Genomic DNA, 14,564 nt, shown 5'->3' with positions numbered 1-14,564 from the left:
GATATAGAAGTACATAGGCAAGGCTCGAACAGACTTAGTGAAACAAAATAAACTATATTGTTATAAGTTACAAATATCTCTCATCTATACCAGGTATTTACCTGCATTAGTGTTAAGAAAAGCAAAAATAAAAAAGAAGTCTTAAATAAAGACTAAAATGTTGTCTTATTTAGAAATTTCAAGGCAGGGGAGGGTTGCCTGGTGTAGTTCATCTGCAACACAGCTTTGAAATCTCTCTGGGAAAAAAAAAATAATCTCTCCCAAAGATGTTCTTCTCACTGCTGCTGCTCCATCCCTTGCTCCTATCCCTTCTTCTGCCTCCTCTCCACATTCATACTCCACTCACCTCTGTGATATTGAGAGAAACACTCCTTTTCTCAATGTGTTTAAAGATTGCTCCTCTTAAGTTAAGCAATTAACTGTGGATAAGGAAAAAAATACAGCAGCCCAAACCCCAAGCCAAAATGCATGAATGCACCTGAAATGGGGGGGGGGGGGGGGGGGGGAAGTTTGAGAAATACTGAATGCAGGTCAAGGTCTGGTTTCTGCCTGAACATTCTACCTTTAACAAGGTGGGGTGGGGAGTTTAAACAATTTTTGAGACCTAGGGACTGGTTTGGAGTTTCCACATTGAGATCTCCAAAGGAGAAAACCTGACAAAAGGAAGTGGCTGATAGCCAGATTAATTTGCTTTCTCAAATCACTACATCTCTCATGAGCGATGAATAGCACATGCTATCAGAGTATGAAGTGGGCTATATTTTTTTCTTTGCAAAAAAAACCTTATTCTAGTAGTATGAGGATGCAAGTCTCCCAAATCAGGAGATTAAAACAACAGGTTCATGAGTCTAGTAGTATGAGGATGCAAGTCTCCCAAATCAGGAGATTAAAACAACAGGTTCATGAGAGTATCAAGTAGCCATTGATGACTAATCAGCAGCAATTCCCTTAAAAGTAACACTCTCAAAGAATTATTATTATAGTACTGTGGTAGTGTATAATACACAGACTTACTACTTTGATCCTGGCTAAACTCCAACACAGTAACGGTGCCAGAATCAAGGCCAGAACATCCCCCAGCATCCCAATGTTCAGAAGCTTCTTTCTGCAGTGATTTACTGCTGTGTAGCTGAAGACCTCCAAAGCTTGTAACTGTTTCCTCAGTGGAAGACAGTTCTGAAAACACATCTTCTTCAATAGAGTCATATTCATCACTAAGAGAGTCTTCTTCCATGCTTTTCTCTTCTACACTGAGTTGCAAGCTTCTTCTTGATTCCTGGTACAATTCAAACAGATTTGTCAGTAAAACTCAAAGATGCATTGTAAAATAAACAAATGTGGAAGCCCTTCCTCCCTTCGGAGAAAGCAAATCTTCTCATGAACTCAAAGCCATGATGCAGCTAAATATATTCACATTCCTCTGGCATGTCCTCACTCCTCTGATGAGGACTTGTAAAGAAAATCCATCCTACAACAAACACCTTTATTCCTTCTCATCAGAATGTTTGCAGGAAAATTCTGCAGGTCAAGGAATTTTCATGTGCAAAACCAATTCTGGAGAGTAAGTTACAAACAGGAAATAAGTATTGGAGAGGGCAGAGGCATCCACTTTTCCAGTATCACACAGTTAGACTACCATCTCTTGTAGATTGCTATTTGAAGACTAGCTGCAACCTAGATATTCCAAATGCCTTCACAAGACTGCAAAGCTAATGTAATAGCACCTTCTTTATAAGCAAATGTATAGATGATAATAATCCTGTCTTGTACATATTTGTACTCCAAAAAAAGAGTAGAAAAGAACTGTGGTCTAATGGACTAAGCTTACAGTTTGCATAGATTTTTTTAAGTGGAAACACTAACAGGATTTTCGGAAAAAAAGAATCTATTTTGAAATTTACTGTGGAAAAAACTGTCCTGCGTCTCTCAGCATATGCCACAAACAGCATTGATGGTGATGGAGAGCCTTGTGCTTTTATGAATGCAAAAGGAAAAGAGCTTGCATGTCTTCAATACTTTTTTCCCTACTTTGTTGGCATTAAAGTTTTGAGATGAGTATAGGTAAGCAAACTGTATGAGTAAGATGAAAATCTGAAGCTATATTAGGTACAAATGAACTGTGACGGTGCATGTGCAGTTTGCAATGAAAGCTTCAAGATACTCTTCTGCTACAGATTACCCTTGTTAGGAAATCCATGTTGACAGAAACATATTACAAAGAGCAGGCAAACTTAAATTCAAAAGAGGGTCTATAAATAACCTGAGGCTTGATATTGAGCATGTCCTTATGATAGTCAAGACTAATATTTCTAGCTTTTTGAGAGGGAATTGTACAGGCTTTCCTTTAGTTTGAAACCTCATAATGTGCATTGTAACAAGATATTCAAGAAATCAATTATAGCTTCAGGAAAACCCAAATATTTCCATTTGGGATACAAAGAAAAGTCGGGGATTGGTTTAAAATTTTTAGCTTACTACACACCAATAAATGATTAGAAACATCCATCACTGTAAACAACTTACTGGCTTGTAGAGTTAAAAAAAAATCCTAAGCTCAAAAGCAATATAGGAAAGGCTAGGAAAAAATGCTTGGGAAGTTTGTCTGATGTCAGTGGTAAGATGTATAGACAGTTTCATACATAGATGTTACCCCAGTACCCAGAAAAGCTTTATTGATGTCATTAATTGGTTAGTCAGAGAAACAGTCATAAATTTTTGTTCATTTATTCCTTTTTTTTTTTTTGGGGGGGGGGGGGGGGGGGGGCGGGGATAGGAGGTTTGTGAAGTGCGCTGGAACAAACTACAATTAGTACTCAAGAAGTGGAAGGCTGAACTATCAAACCATGGAGTCAATACAAAAACAACTCTTGACGGAAAGCAACTGTACTGACTATAGTATTTTTAAAACTTCACTCTGACTTTTGTTAGGTAAAACAATGACACACAACAATTTCAGCACATTATTCAAAACTAACCTAAACCCAGAAAAACTTGCTGTTTAAGCTTTCTCTGACCTGACAGCCAAAAGTGCCATTCATTATGGTGTATAACCATTAAGTGAACTAGAAAAGTCTTCTTGCATGAGATACCTTGGTTCTAGCCAACAGAGACAATATTCTACCGCTTTAAAATGGGACTTAAGATATTATAGAGTATTGATAACTGAGGTTAGATCTTCAAAGTAATTTTACTTTGGTTTTTAATTTTTTACTTATGTCACATCTCATTAATGTAAGATCACCTTGTGAAAGAAACTCTATATGCTGGGTTTCAATGCTCTAGTCAAGACTGATACCGAGGACCATTCACATTTCAATTGACACTACCATGAACAATAGAAGGCAACTGCCAATTGTACCTGGGAGTAAGGGAGAGGATCATCACCATTTGTCTCCACGTTCAAGCTTTCATACGGTTCAAAATCCTCAGAGTACTCAGGAGGAGGTTTAATGCGGAGTTTAGTCCCCTGTTCTGTTTTAATCTCCACAGTTTTCTGTTAAAAGCAGCATTCAAAGAAATTAGACATCTTTTGTGCTACCAGCAGTACAAAAAGAATAATCATCACATTTTACATAACAATATCTGGATCAAGTGATGCTTTTCCCCTCTGTTCCATAGAAGGTTTCTGTCCTCCCTGAGCTCACCTTTGGGCCCCTATGTTACAGCTTAACTGCACTAGTCAGACGTCTCACCTGCTGCTGCTATCCCCAGAGTGGGTCAGGCCCAGCAAACATCATGCATTTCACACCAAACTGAGTGCCCATTGGAGTTCACCCCCTCACCTCAACAAGTAAGTGAAAAACTGATACGACTAGGGACATAGCAATCAACAAAGCAGCTGCAGTGGAATCACTTCAAGCAGGCATGTAAAGAAGTGCTGGTGGAACAACCTTATGGCAAAAGCTCTCATGCCTCTTCTGGGGAATCGGTGTGCTTGGCTGCCTCCCTGAAATGCATCTACACTGATGGAGAACACAGGGAAACAAACAGGAGGAGTCAGAAGCTTGTATCCAGTTACAGGGTATGACCTCATTGGGATCACAGAGATACGGTGGGATAGCTTACAAGGCTGAAGTGTTGTGACAGATGAATACAGGCACAGACTCTTTAAGAAAGGCTGAGAAGGTGAGAAGGAATTACCACCCTTTATGTGTGCGAGAGCTGGAATGTACAGAGTTCTGCAAAGAAGAGGTCAGGAGACAGTCAAAACCAGCGGGCAGACAGCATGGGTGCTGTTATAGGAGGTATCTGTATGGACCTCCTTATCAGAAAGAAGTAGATGAGGCCTTCCTCAAAAAGGTGGGACCCTTTTTCTCATGGAGTACTTTAACACACCTGTTGTCTGCTGGAAAGACAATATAGCAGGGCTCAAGCAATCTATCTAGGAGATCTTTAGAGTGCACAGAGGATTAAGAAGCCAACAAGCACAGATGCTCTGCTGGAGATGCTGGGAGAGCTGGGACTCTTCAGCCTGGAGAAAAGAAGGTTCACGGGTGGGGGTGTGTGTCATCAAAGTGTATAAATTCCTGGCAGGTATCTGCTCACTGATAGGACAAGAGGTAATTGAACATAGATAACAAAAGTAAAAAAACCAACCAAACAACAAAAAAAAAACAACCCACAAATCCAAACTCAACATGAAATTCCATCTGAACAGAAGAAAAAAAATACTGCGGGGTGATCAAACACTGGAATGCCTGAGCACAGGGAGTGGTCCAGATGAACTCAGTAGTTCCCTTTCAAGCACAATAATTCTGTGATTCTGTAATGTCTGTGTATGAAAATGACTACCTGAAGTAACTGTGGGTTTTTGAAGACGTGTCACTCTTGTGCATATGAGGGGAATATGTTCTGCCATAAGCATTCAAGCACAAAGACTTCTTTGCCTTTGTAAATGTCAGACACGGCTGTGAAAGTCATTCAAATTAACTTGTTTTACTTCATAATTAGGATGCAATCAAAGTATGCACACTGTCAGTTAATTCGAGCATGGCTGAAGAGGGGTAGAAGATTTGCGAAACTCATCTTTCTGTACCACAGAATTATCTGGTTTTCCCCACTTTTGAATTCTGTTGCAGACAACAGAAGAGGACTATTTCACTAAAGGTAACATGTGATCCAGAAGTCTGTGCATCGATTCTAAACTTAGTTATCTGGTGTTCATACACTCCTCTAACATTTTGTAACTGCCAGGAGCAGAGATATCCTAAGGCAGCCTGGCTTTTGATAGAATGTGCTCTTCAATAAGTCTGTCTTGCCACCTTATAGCGTACCTTAACACAGCTTACGTTTGATGTTTGAACATGAGCTCCTAGCTGAGAAAATTAATTCAGCTAAGCAGCAAGGGTGACAAGTAATGCAGCCTTGAAACTTGAATATGCAATATTTGCTGAAAGAAAACCTGCATGATATGAACACCACTGCAGTGACACAGACCCCTGATCCCCAGTCACTCAAGCACGGATCTGATATCCAGCCAGGGCAATTGCTAATCAGGGTAATTATTTAGGTGACATGTCTCAGTTGTTCAGAATTCACATTCAGGACAGTTTAAGTCAGATCCTTCTTTAGGCCAGATGGAAAAAAAAGAACATTGATGTTTCTCCAGGGAACCAATAACTGTGTACCTAATGGCTTCAAATTTCTTATGCACAGGGACAGTATTATCTATCGGCAGGGACTTTTATTATCTACATGCATCTTCCTTTCTTCTCATCTACGAGAATCTGTCACAAAGTACAACTCAAGCTATACAAATTACACCTCTGTGCCCCTAGATACTATTGCAGGATGCAAAACAGCAGTGACAGGCAGGGATATTTCTCCAAAATAAGTTTCTCTGCCCTTTGCACTAAAGTTCTCTAGGCTTGCCATCAGAGATGTCAAGCAGCGGCTGTTCTGCTGGAGGACAGATTGAGCCAGTCATGTCAAGGCTATAGAGGTTTCTATTACAGTCATCACTGAAACCAGATCCTTTCAATGAGATTCACCTCTTCAGGCTTCAAAGTAGACACAAAATTGGTCATGATTATCATTTCACATTGTCACTTAGTATCCATACCAAACCAAGATTCAGATTCTACAATAGTCCCACTACCCACTATCTACTAGTTGCAATCAATTCCCCCTAAAATGATTTACTATATAAGAATTAGTTCAGAGATGCATTCTTTCAAGCTGTTTCTTACCTGAAGCCAACCTCTGCGTTGTATTTTCCTTGGTACAGTCTGTATGCTGTGTTCTCGCAAATCTCTCTCTTTTAGCTGGGCTGCTTCTTCAGAACAGAGACAAGACAAAACAGAAATACAGTATCTGACAATATATATCTTAGTTTGCATTCTTTTCTTTCCCCCTTCAACACATCCCCCACACCCCCTAGATAAGAACAGAAAAGTCCTTGACATGTGAATGGTATCAACAACTGAAAAGGCAATCCACTTCAGATATTGGCTAGTTGTGTATTAGTAGCAGGAGTCTTGAACCTCTTCAGGGACAGTCATCATCATGTGTATTCCAGAGAATAAATTGTTTCAACATACATTAGTTTAACAGCAAGTGAAGCCCCATGTTCATTGATACAGAAGGGTAGAATTATGTTCTAGAATAGGGGTACACATCATTCATTCTAACTCCTAGCTGGGTATACAGTAACCTGTCTCAGGAAGCCAGCTGATCCCAGAACCCATGCTATTGAAGGCAGACTCTGACAGACAGGTCCTGGTGAACAATAAGTGATGTGCTGGGTTTACAAAGGAATACTGTGTGTTTACTTGCAAACTAAAGAAACGTAAGAGACTGGCAAATTAAACAGAATGTATTAGGTATGATACTGTGCAGAGAAGAGTTTTTCCTGTACAAGTGAAGGACGTACAGTAAGTATATTCTATAAGTGAAAATAAAATACGTGAAGGACAAATAATCATTTTCATTCATTTCTAAGGCAAGAAAAAATTGGTTCCAGAACTTCTGCAAAAATTCTGTGCACGGTCAAGGAGAACTAAGGGTTCCTGTGCTGGAAATAGTCCCAGCTTACAGTGGAACAACGTTTTTTTGAGAAGATGCGTTGATTGAGACAAAGAGACAAGCATCCTGCAGGACACATCAGCACCCTCAATGGAACAAGGACATCATTAACACTCTCAAGAGCATCCTAAATAAAGGCATCTTATTTCCTCCTATGTGCAAGGCAGATTTACAGCTTCCATTTCTTCTCAGTGGAGAAAAACAGCTGATGCAAAACCTCTTTTCTTTAAGCCATAATTTAATGGTCACCCTAAGCCAGCAGAAACTGGCACTACCAATAAAAGAAGCAGTCGTCCTATGTAGGTCACAGACTCACAGAAAGATTTAGTTTGGAAGGAACCTCTGGAGGTCACCTAGACCAACCTTCCATTCAAAGCAGGGCTTGCTTCAAAATTAGATCAGGTTGCTCATTACAACTTTCAATACCACATTTTCTATTTGTGTTGGACAACCCAAAACACACCTGCGCAGTGAACCGTTCAGAGAATTCACATGGGCAAGTTTTAACTAAGGAAAAACATAAAAGAAAGATCACTTTTTATTGTAGTCACTTGTGCAATCTGGTTTACCATGAGATTGCACAAATGCTAGTACAAGCAGATACAATAGGCACAGGGCAGGACCATTCTTGTGGGAACAGGGTATGACTGTCTATTTAGAGTGATCATAAAATTACAGAGCAAGAAAAATGAGATGTTCTACTGCTTCAGCACAAAGCATATCTCTTAGGCCTGAAACAGGACTAAGAACAGAGGGGAAAAGGAATGGACTGCTCCAAGAAACAAAAACAGCTCTTCCAACTAGAGGTCCTGCTACTCCATTACACTATTCTTAAGTAACTCCAGAAATACTCTGCAGTCATTAGCATTGGTGGTTATTGCTATGAGGCTCTTCTGGCACCGAGGGCGAACTGTCCTGAGACTACAATGCTAGAAGCGAGGTCTCACTCAGTCACTGCTTTGGGACAGAATTAGAAACATCTTTCACCTCCTAAGCAATCTGTCTCTTCTAAGCAATGTCCCAGAAGGCTACACACATGCGCTACAAACTTAAGTAGGAAAAACGGACAGGGTAGGTCTTATGCTACCACTGCTGAGTATGTGGTTCTCAGAACTGCGTATTTTGTGATGGTTTCATGTCACCAGGTTTCTCTAAACCAGGAAAAACAATAGCTCCCAAGCAGAAGTTGATGCAGCTGAACTAGTCATCTGTGCTATAAACATTACTTTAGAACAAAAAAATCATTCTCATGCGGTGGATGAGATTTGAATACCAACCACTGCCTGTTTCAGCATACAAAACAGGCTCACTGGTGTCATTCCCTTGGAGACTTGAGCTAACAGTGCTTATTCTAGTAGCCAAGAACTGAGTAGTACATCATCAAAATACTACTTGTAATCAAATGAGATTCCATGCTATTCTTAACCACATGTTTGTGACCACACTGACATTCACTGGAAGTACACAGATGGTTGTGAAACTATGCCTAGGTTACACACCCAAAGAAGTAACAGTATACCTAGAGACAAGCTTCACTACCTTAGAAGCCCATCATTTACTTTAATTCAATTACTAAGCCTAAGTAAATGCAAAAAGTTGATTAATCACTATTATCATTAATGACTCCTAGGGAACACAAAGAAAATAGTCCAGACAAATATGTTTATGATGACACTTTCAGGAACCGCAAGAAGGGATCTGTGCCCATTCTGTATTACCAAGTATCACACATTCCTAATTTTTCAGAGAAGACTAATCCTATAGATGGATGCTTTAGAAGTAATAAATGATGCAATAACTCTCATGGAAGATGGATAGGGGAGAAAATTTAGTGCTGTATTTCAGCTAGAAATCATTTCTGTAAGTAAAATCATATTCAGTCATGGAGAAGAAATGCCTAGAAATGAAACAGACCACAAACTGCTAAGGTACTACCCCCAGGCAAGAAACTTATACAGATCACCACTGACTCCCACTCTGGACTCTGGTGGCAAAATCAAACAGAAGAAGAAAAATGACAGGATGATGATTCAGTTGCTATCTCTCACTGCAGCTACATGTGTTTAAAATACACATGTATTTTTCTAAAAAAAAAAAAAACGCTGGATAGCTGAGAAACAGCAAAACACTGAATTCTCTTTTACAGAGATAATGCTACTGTCTCTATGTTGGTGGAGTTGAGGAAAGGAACAGAGACTGCCACTGAAGTCTTTAAAGGTCCCTAAGACACAATGAAGTACTCCACCTCAACAGACTCAAATGGCATTAAGCAACCATAAAAATAAACAACTTTAGTTAAGCTTAGAGGTAACAGCTACATAGCAGAACTTTAAGAGGAAATCTCTTTTGACAGAGTTCAATTACAGCTGCTGCCACAATGTCCCTGAACAATTTTGGACCAAAAAAGTCAAAGACACTGTTTTACACCCTCTGTAGTTACCTAAAGATATATCCCAGGATACCAATGATGTCACACATCCCAATGTGATGAAGCACACAATTTCCTTAATTTTCAATATATCCCATAACATGCACTTTTTGCATCATTCCACAAATTTTTCCTTTCATGCAGCACAGTGAAACTAGGTGACTATACGATTCCTTACCACCACCCTGTATAGCCTGCAAGAAATTATATAGCAGTCAGCTAAGCCTGAACACACTTAAATGTGAAAGCAAACAGTATGTAAAAGAAAGAGATGCTGAAGTTAGAGTAACTGTTAGAACCGTTACTAAAAGTCAGTTTCTAGTATTGTTGAGATTAATGAATTTTCAATTGTAACAAGTTATCACACAAGTAACCTTTGAAACCCTTTATCTTCATTTTAAGTGAAAATAAAGCTTAACCAGCCACTATCTATGCAGCAACAGATTAAAAATATACAGCCTAAAATAGGCTGATTGTAGCAAGCGTGAGGATAACAGACTAAGGCTGGTAAACTGCTTTACATAGGGATTTAGTAAAATCAACTTTATTTTCATTATATTAAATAGATTACAAGGCCAGTAAGCTCACAATTTATACCTTCATACATGCAAAATTATTCCTGTCACGACACTGTTCTCTATGACAGACTTAAATTAGAAACAAAACCCACATTTTTAAATAAAGCCAGCTAATCACTGGCAGAAAATGGTAGATTTTTTTTACTTCAAATATTTAAATAAAGCTTAGCTGTCTTTTTCTGACAACTATTACAGTTTAAACATGATTTATGAGCTTAGTGCAGCTATTACTGGATATAACTTGATTATAGTCTGTGTCATCAAATGTAATTTGTCTACAGGACAGCAGACTTACACTGAAGTCCACCAGATTTTAAAGCCTATTAACAGTGTTATATGTCAAAGAAAGGTTTAGCATCATGGGACACTGACAATTTATACACATTTCTAATTTTCGAGCTTTAGTTATAACTGTTTAACAAATAGAGAAGCAGGGAAGTTAAATTTTGGAATTAGTCAGGGATCAACTGAGAAATTGATAGGGTACTGCAGACACCACCTCTTATGTACAATCAGCTTAAGGACTCTGATGAGAGTCCCATGGAATTTCATTTCACCAAGCTCAAATGCTGCTTTTACTTTATCATAGCCTGACCAGTAACCTCACCAACTGAACTACAGCTCTGATGAGTAAATGTTTAAAATCTCTGGAAAACTTTCATGGAACTCACCATTTGTCCTGGTGGTCTCAGTCTCATTTTTAAGGCAGCCATGTGATTTGATTTTTCTGCGGTAATTTCTCCGCTCTGAATTAGCTCCATTCAGATACAGAGAAAATCCTCTTTCTAACTGCTCCAGTTTGATTTGTAGGGGATCCTTTCTTTTTAAACGTTCCAGTAACCTGAAGGAGAAAGGATAATATAATTCATCCTTATGCAGTGCAGTGCACAGATAAGCATGCACATAAAGTCAGATATGGTTTGATGACACTTTGACGATATGATGTCCCAAAATCATATGACGTCCCAAAACCAAAAAATATGTTTCCAGTTCACAAGACAAAAACCTTCCCTCTAAGCCATAGGAAAAAAAAAACAAACAAACAAAAAAAAAAACCTATTTTATTAACAAATTTGTCTATATTTTCATGTATGCTGAAAAAATATTGTGATCTCTTCTAGACATAAGAACTTTGATGTACTTGGCAAACAAAGAAAAGAGAATTACAAAATGCTTTTAGGCACAGTTAGTTAGACTTTGCACCACAAGTTTAAAAAACAAGTTCTTAAACTAACTTTCACAACTGCTGATATTAGATACTATATTAGGGCACAACAGATACTACATACTCAATGGTGGTAACAATTCTGTATCTTACCGGTTTCTCTGCTGAAGGGATATTAAATATTCGTCATGTTTTTCATCAAAGTCAGTCACCATGTCCTTAATATAAAACTGAAATAAGAATTTAATTGTCACACTTAAGCATAGAAATTATTTATTATAGAGTACTACTGGCTTTGCAACCTCAATAGACATGAATGCCATAAACTGAAACAAGTTCCTTCTACAAAGCATAAAATCATTAGTGCAGCGAACTAAATTCCTGAGGAGGAAACTTTATTTGTTTTACATATTTTCCAGGACACTTCACCATCTACCAAATAGATAAAAATATGAGTTTATAATCCATGAATTGACAATCAAGTCAATTACGGGGCACAAGCTGAAAGGGGCATGCCCAAAGTTCAGCTGTAGGATGATTTTCCTGAATTGTTACTGCTCATAAGGTTAGTTAATTCTAGAACTATGTTAACTCTATTAATTAATTATTATTCATTCTAGAGGCCGTATACATTTAAATTGTTTAATAAAATATTTTCCCTTGCTTGCCGTTCAGGAAAATGAACTTTTCCAGCAATCCCCACCAATTATCCCAGAGTAACCGCTGCAACTTGTGGTAGGGTGCCCTCTTACACACTCAGAAGCTTAAACTTGCCACCAGACCGTTCAATTTACTTCTGCACAAAACAGAACAAAACCAAAACACCCACGACCGAACAAAAAAAAAAGTAAACAAATGAAAAAAAAAAACCCACAAACCAGCAACCAAACCCCCCTCTAAACATACTCGATCTCTTACCGACTGCAGTACTGCCCGTCCCGCGGCCCGGCTGAGATAACGCAGTGTGCGGGCTGCTCTAACAGCACTCCCGATCCACAGAGCACGGCCGCACGTCCCGCCCGCCTGCGCTGTACCTGCGCTGTACCTGCGCAGAGCCGGCACAGCCCCGGGCCCGGCAAGAACGGGAGCAAAGCCCCGCCGGGCACAGAGCCAGCCGCGACTCGTCGAGGGGCTAACCGAGCCGGGCCAGACCGCGCCGCCGCGGCCCTGTTTGAGTGTTTCCTTGGTTACCGTCGCGGAGGTGATCTCACTTCCTTCGCGCGGGCCGGAAGCCGTGGCGGGCATGGAGGCGTTATGGGCAGTGCTGGACGAGGTGGCTCTGGAGGGGCTGGACGGGATCACCCTGGGCGCGCTGTGGTACCGTCTGGGCACCCGCTCGCCGCCCTTCCCGCTGCCGCTGGAGCCCGCCACGCAGCAGCTCCTGTGGGCCGCGCTCAGCGCACAGCCCGGTGTCAGCTTCTACCTGCTGCCGCTGGCGCGCCCGCCGCTCCGCCTGCACGACCGGTGAGGGCCGCGCCGGGGGACTGTGAGCCCTTCCTGCCGATCCGCGCTGCCGCGCTTCCCTTGTCCCGCTGGGCTGGGTGCCTCAGGGGGAGGGCTCGCTTCTTTGCGGGGTTCATCGGGCCTGGTTGGTTCCTCGGCCGCCCCGGTGGCTGCCCGTGCCGCCTCTGCTCGTTCCCCGGAGCCGCTTGGGTTTAGCTAAAAGAACGCCGAAGTGGGCTGGGTGTCGGCAGGCAGAGAGGAGCGGGGGTTTGAAGCCTGCTCTGTAGGAGACCTGTGCAGGAGTCCTGGCTAGATTTCTGATCAAATAAATAGTCAGGTTTATTTGACTGGCTAGATTTCTGATCAAATAAGTTGTCAAATTACTATTTGCCCCTTATCTACATGCAGAATTTATGTCCTAGTTCATCAGCATGGATGTACCTGTTGTTTTCCTTTTCTGCATCTAGTATCTATATGTTTCTTGTATTCCCACCATTTAAATATCCTTGGATTTTTGAAGATCGGATAATGTATTCCCCTTCTCCTGCTTCATACACTCTGCCTACTGATAAGGTTTGGTCATGCTCGAGGAGTGCAGCTCTGCGCTTTGTGTTTTTCCAGCTTTGAGGTTTCAAAAGAGTTTCATTTTCCCAAGATATTTCACAGAGATATCAGCATTGTTTGTGTTATATTTCGGTTCCAAAATCCTCTTTCTCGGTTAAATGTTGGCTCTGCTTTCATTTCAGATATGAAGAAATAGACCTTGAAACAGGAATACTAGAAACCAAAAGAGATCCTGTTCCTCTGGATGATATTTATCCTGTCCACATGATTTTGGATAATAAAGATGGCATCCAGGGTTCCTGCCAGTATTTTAAAGAGAGAGTAGATATCACTGATCAAATAAGGAGGAAGGATTTGCAGCCTTGTTATACTTATGTAGAAGCTATTGAAAAGTGAGTGAAATTTTTGTGTCTGTAAAGGTTATTAACTTCAGTTTTAAAATTTAGCCCTCAGTCTGTGCAGATTATATCAAGAGTGGTGTTTGGGGGGTAAGTGATCTCTCTGTTTTTATTGCACTAATAATAATTTATTACTTTCCCTACTGTTTTGTAGATGGGGAGAGAAGCTAGTCATTGTTGCTTCCCAAGACCAGCGTTATAGAGCTTTGATAGGCTGGGAGGGGGACCCTGACTTAAAGCTCCCAGACTTCTCCTACTGTATTCTGGAGCGTTTAGGCCGTGCTAGGTGGCAAGGAGAGCTTCAGAGGGACCTTCACAGTGGGGCTTTCAAGTAAGTTTATGTCTTGCTATAACAATGAAAACAAAGCTAATAAGTTTCCACTGGCTGGCTGTAAAGATCTGTCCACTTAAGACTTCCTATGTATTGATTTAAACTCTTGTTTGTATTTATAGTGTCTCATCCTTACTACCAGAAGCACTGGGTTGTTAGAGCTTGTATTGCTTAAAGCGTACTGATCTCTTCCTTGAGTTCATTATATTACCAGACATTTTTTCATGGAACCAGAGATTGTCTGTTGGGTTAATACATGTTTCTAATTTGTAGAAGTTCTTGCTTTTTCTAAATCACTTTTTCTTCAAACTTGGGTGAAATGATGGTTTTCATTTACTTTTCTTAAGGCATCTTATCCTGCTCAAGTTCTGAAGAAATTCTTTGTCCCCAGAATTTGTGCTGTGTAACATAGAATCACAGAATAGTTAGGGTTGGAAAGGACCTTAAGATCATCTAGTTCCAACCCCCCTGCCATGGGCAGGGACACCTCACACTAAACCAGGTCACCCAAGGCTCTGTCCAACCTGGCTTTGAACACTGCCAGGGATGGAGCATTCGCAACTTCCCTGGGCAACCCATTCCAGTGCCTCACCACCCTTATAGTAAAGAATTTCTTCCTTATATCCAATCTAAA

The 14,564-nt window shown here is 40.5% G+C and overlaps 2 protein-coding genes across 10 annotated transcripts in view; one reads left to right on the top strand and one right to left on the bottom strand.

The window, feature by feature from the left end:
• KATNIP (katanin interacting protein) overlaps window positions 1–12,485 on the bottom strand; it is a 60,738-nt gene extending 48,253 nt beyond the window's left edge. For 4 of the 7 annotated variants that reach the window (XM_057406583.1, XM_057406589.1, XM_057406584.1 and 1 more), the window contains exons 1-6: window positions 12,386–12,485; window positions 11,348–11,424; window positions 10,701–10,870; window positions 6,189–6,274; window positions 3,359–3,493; window positions 1,015–1,276 (exon numbers count right to left, since the gene is read on the bottom strand). In XM_057406583.1, coding sequence (XP_057262566.1) covers window positions 1,015–1,276; window positions 3,359–3,493; window positions 6,189–6,274; window positions 10,701–10,870; window positions 11,348–11,424; window positions 12,386–12,439 — 784 coding nt within the window. In that variant the 5' untranslated portion in view covers window positions 12,440–12,485. The remainder of the gene's footprint in view (window positions 1–1,014; window positions 1,277–3,358; window positions 3,494–6,188; window positions 6,275–10,700; window positions 10,871–11,347; window positions 11,425–12,385) is intronic. The other 3 variants (XM_057406585.1, XM_057406587.1, XM_057406590.1) reach the window with 3 other exon arrangements.
• The window catches only part of GTF3C1 (general transcription factor IIIC subunit 1), a 41,648-nt gene continuing 39,521 nt past the window's right edge, over window positions 12,438–14,564 (top strand). For all 3 annotated transcript variants that reach the window (XM_057406581.1, XM_057406582.1, XM_057406580.1), the window contains exons 1-3: window positions 12,438–12,658; window positions 13,384–13,593; window positions 13,754–13,930. In XM_057406581.1, the coding sequence (XP_057262564.1) occupies window positions 12,438–12,658; window positions 13,384–13,593; window positions 13,754–13,930 (608 nt within the window). The remainder of the gene's footprint in view (window positions 12,659–13,383; window positions 13,594–13,753; window positions 13,931–14,564) is intronic.

Source organism: Pezoporus wallicus, unplaced genomic scaffold (assembly GCF_028554395.1).
Source record: "Pezoporus wallicus isolate ANWC-B61680 ecotype Strahan unplaced genomic scaffold, APGP_CSIRO_Pwel_v1 contig_6155, whole genome shotgun sequence".
Classification (NCBI taxonomy): domain Eukaryota; kingdom Metazoa; phylum Chordata; class Aves; order Psittaciformes; family Psittacidae; genus Pezoporus; species Pezoporus wallicus.
This window is presented reverse-complemented; position numbering and strand designations above follow the sequence as displayed.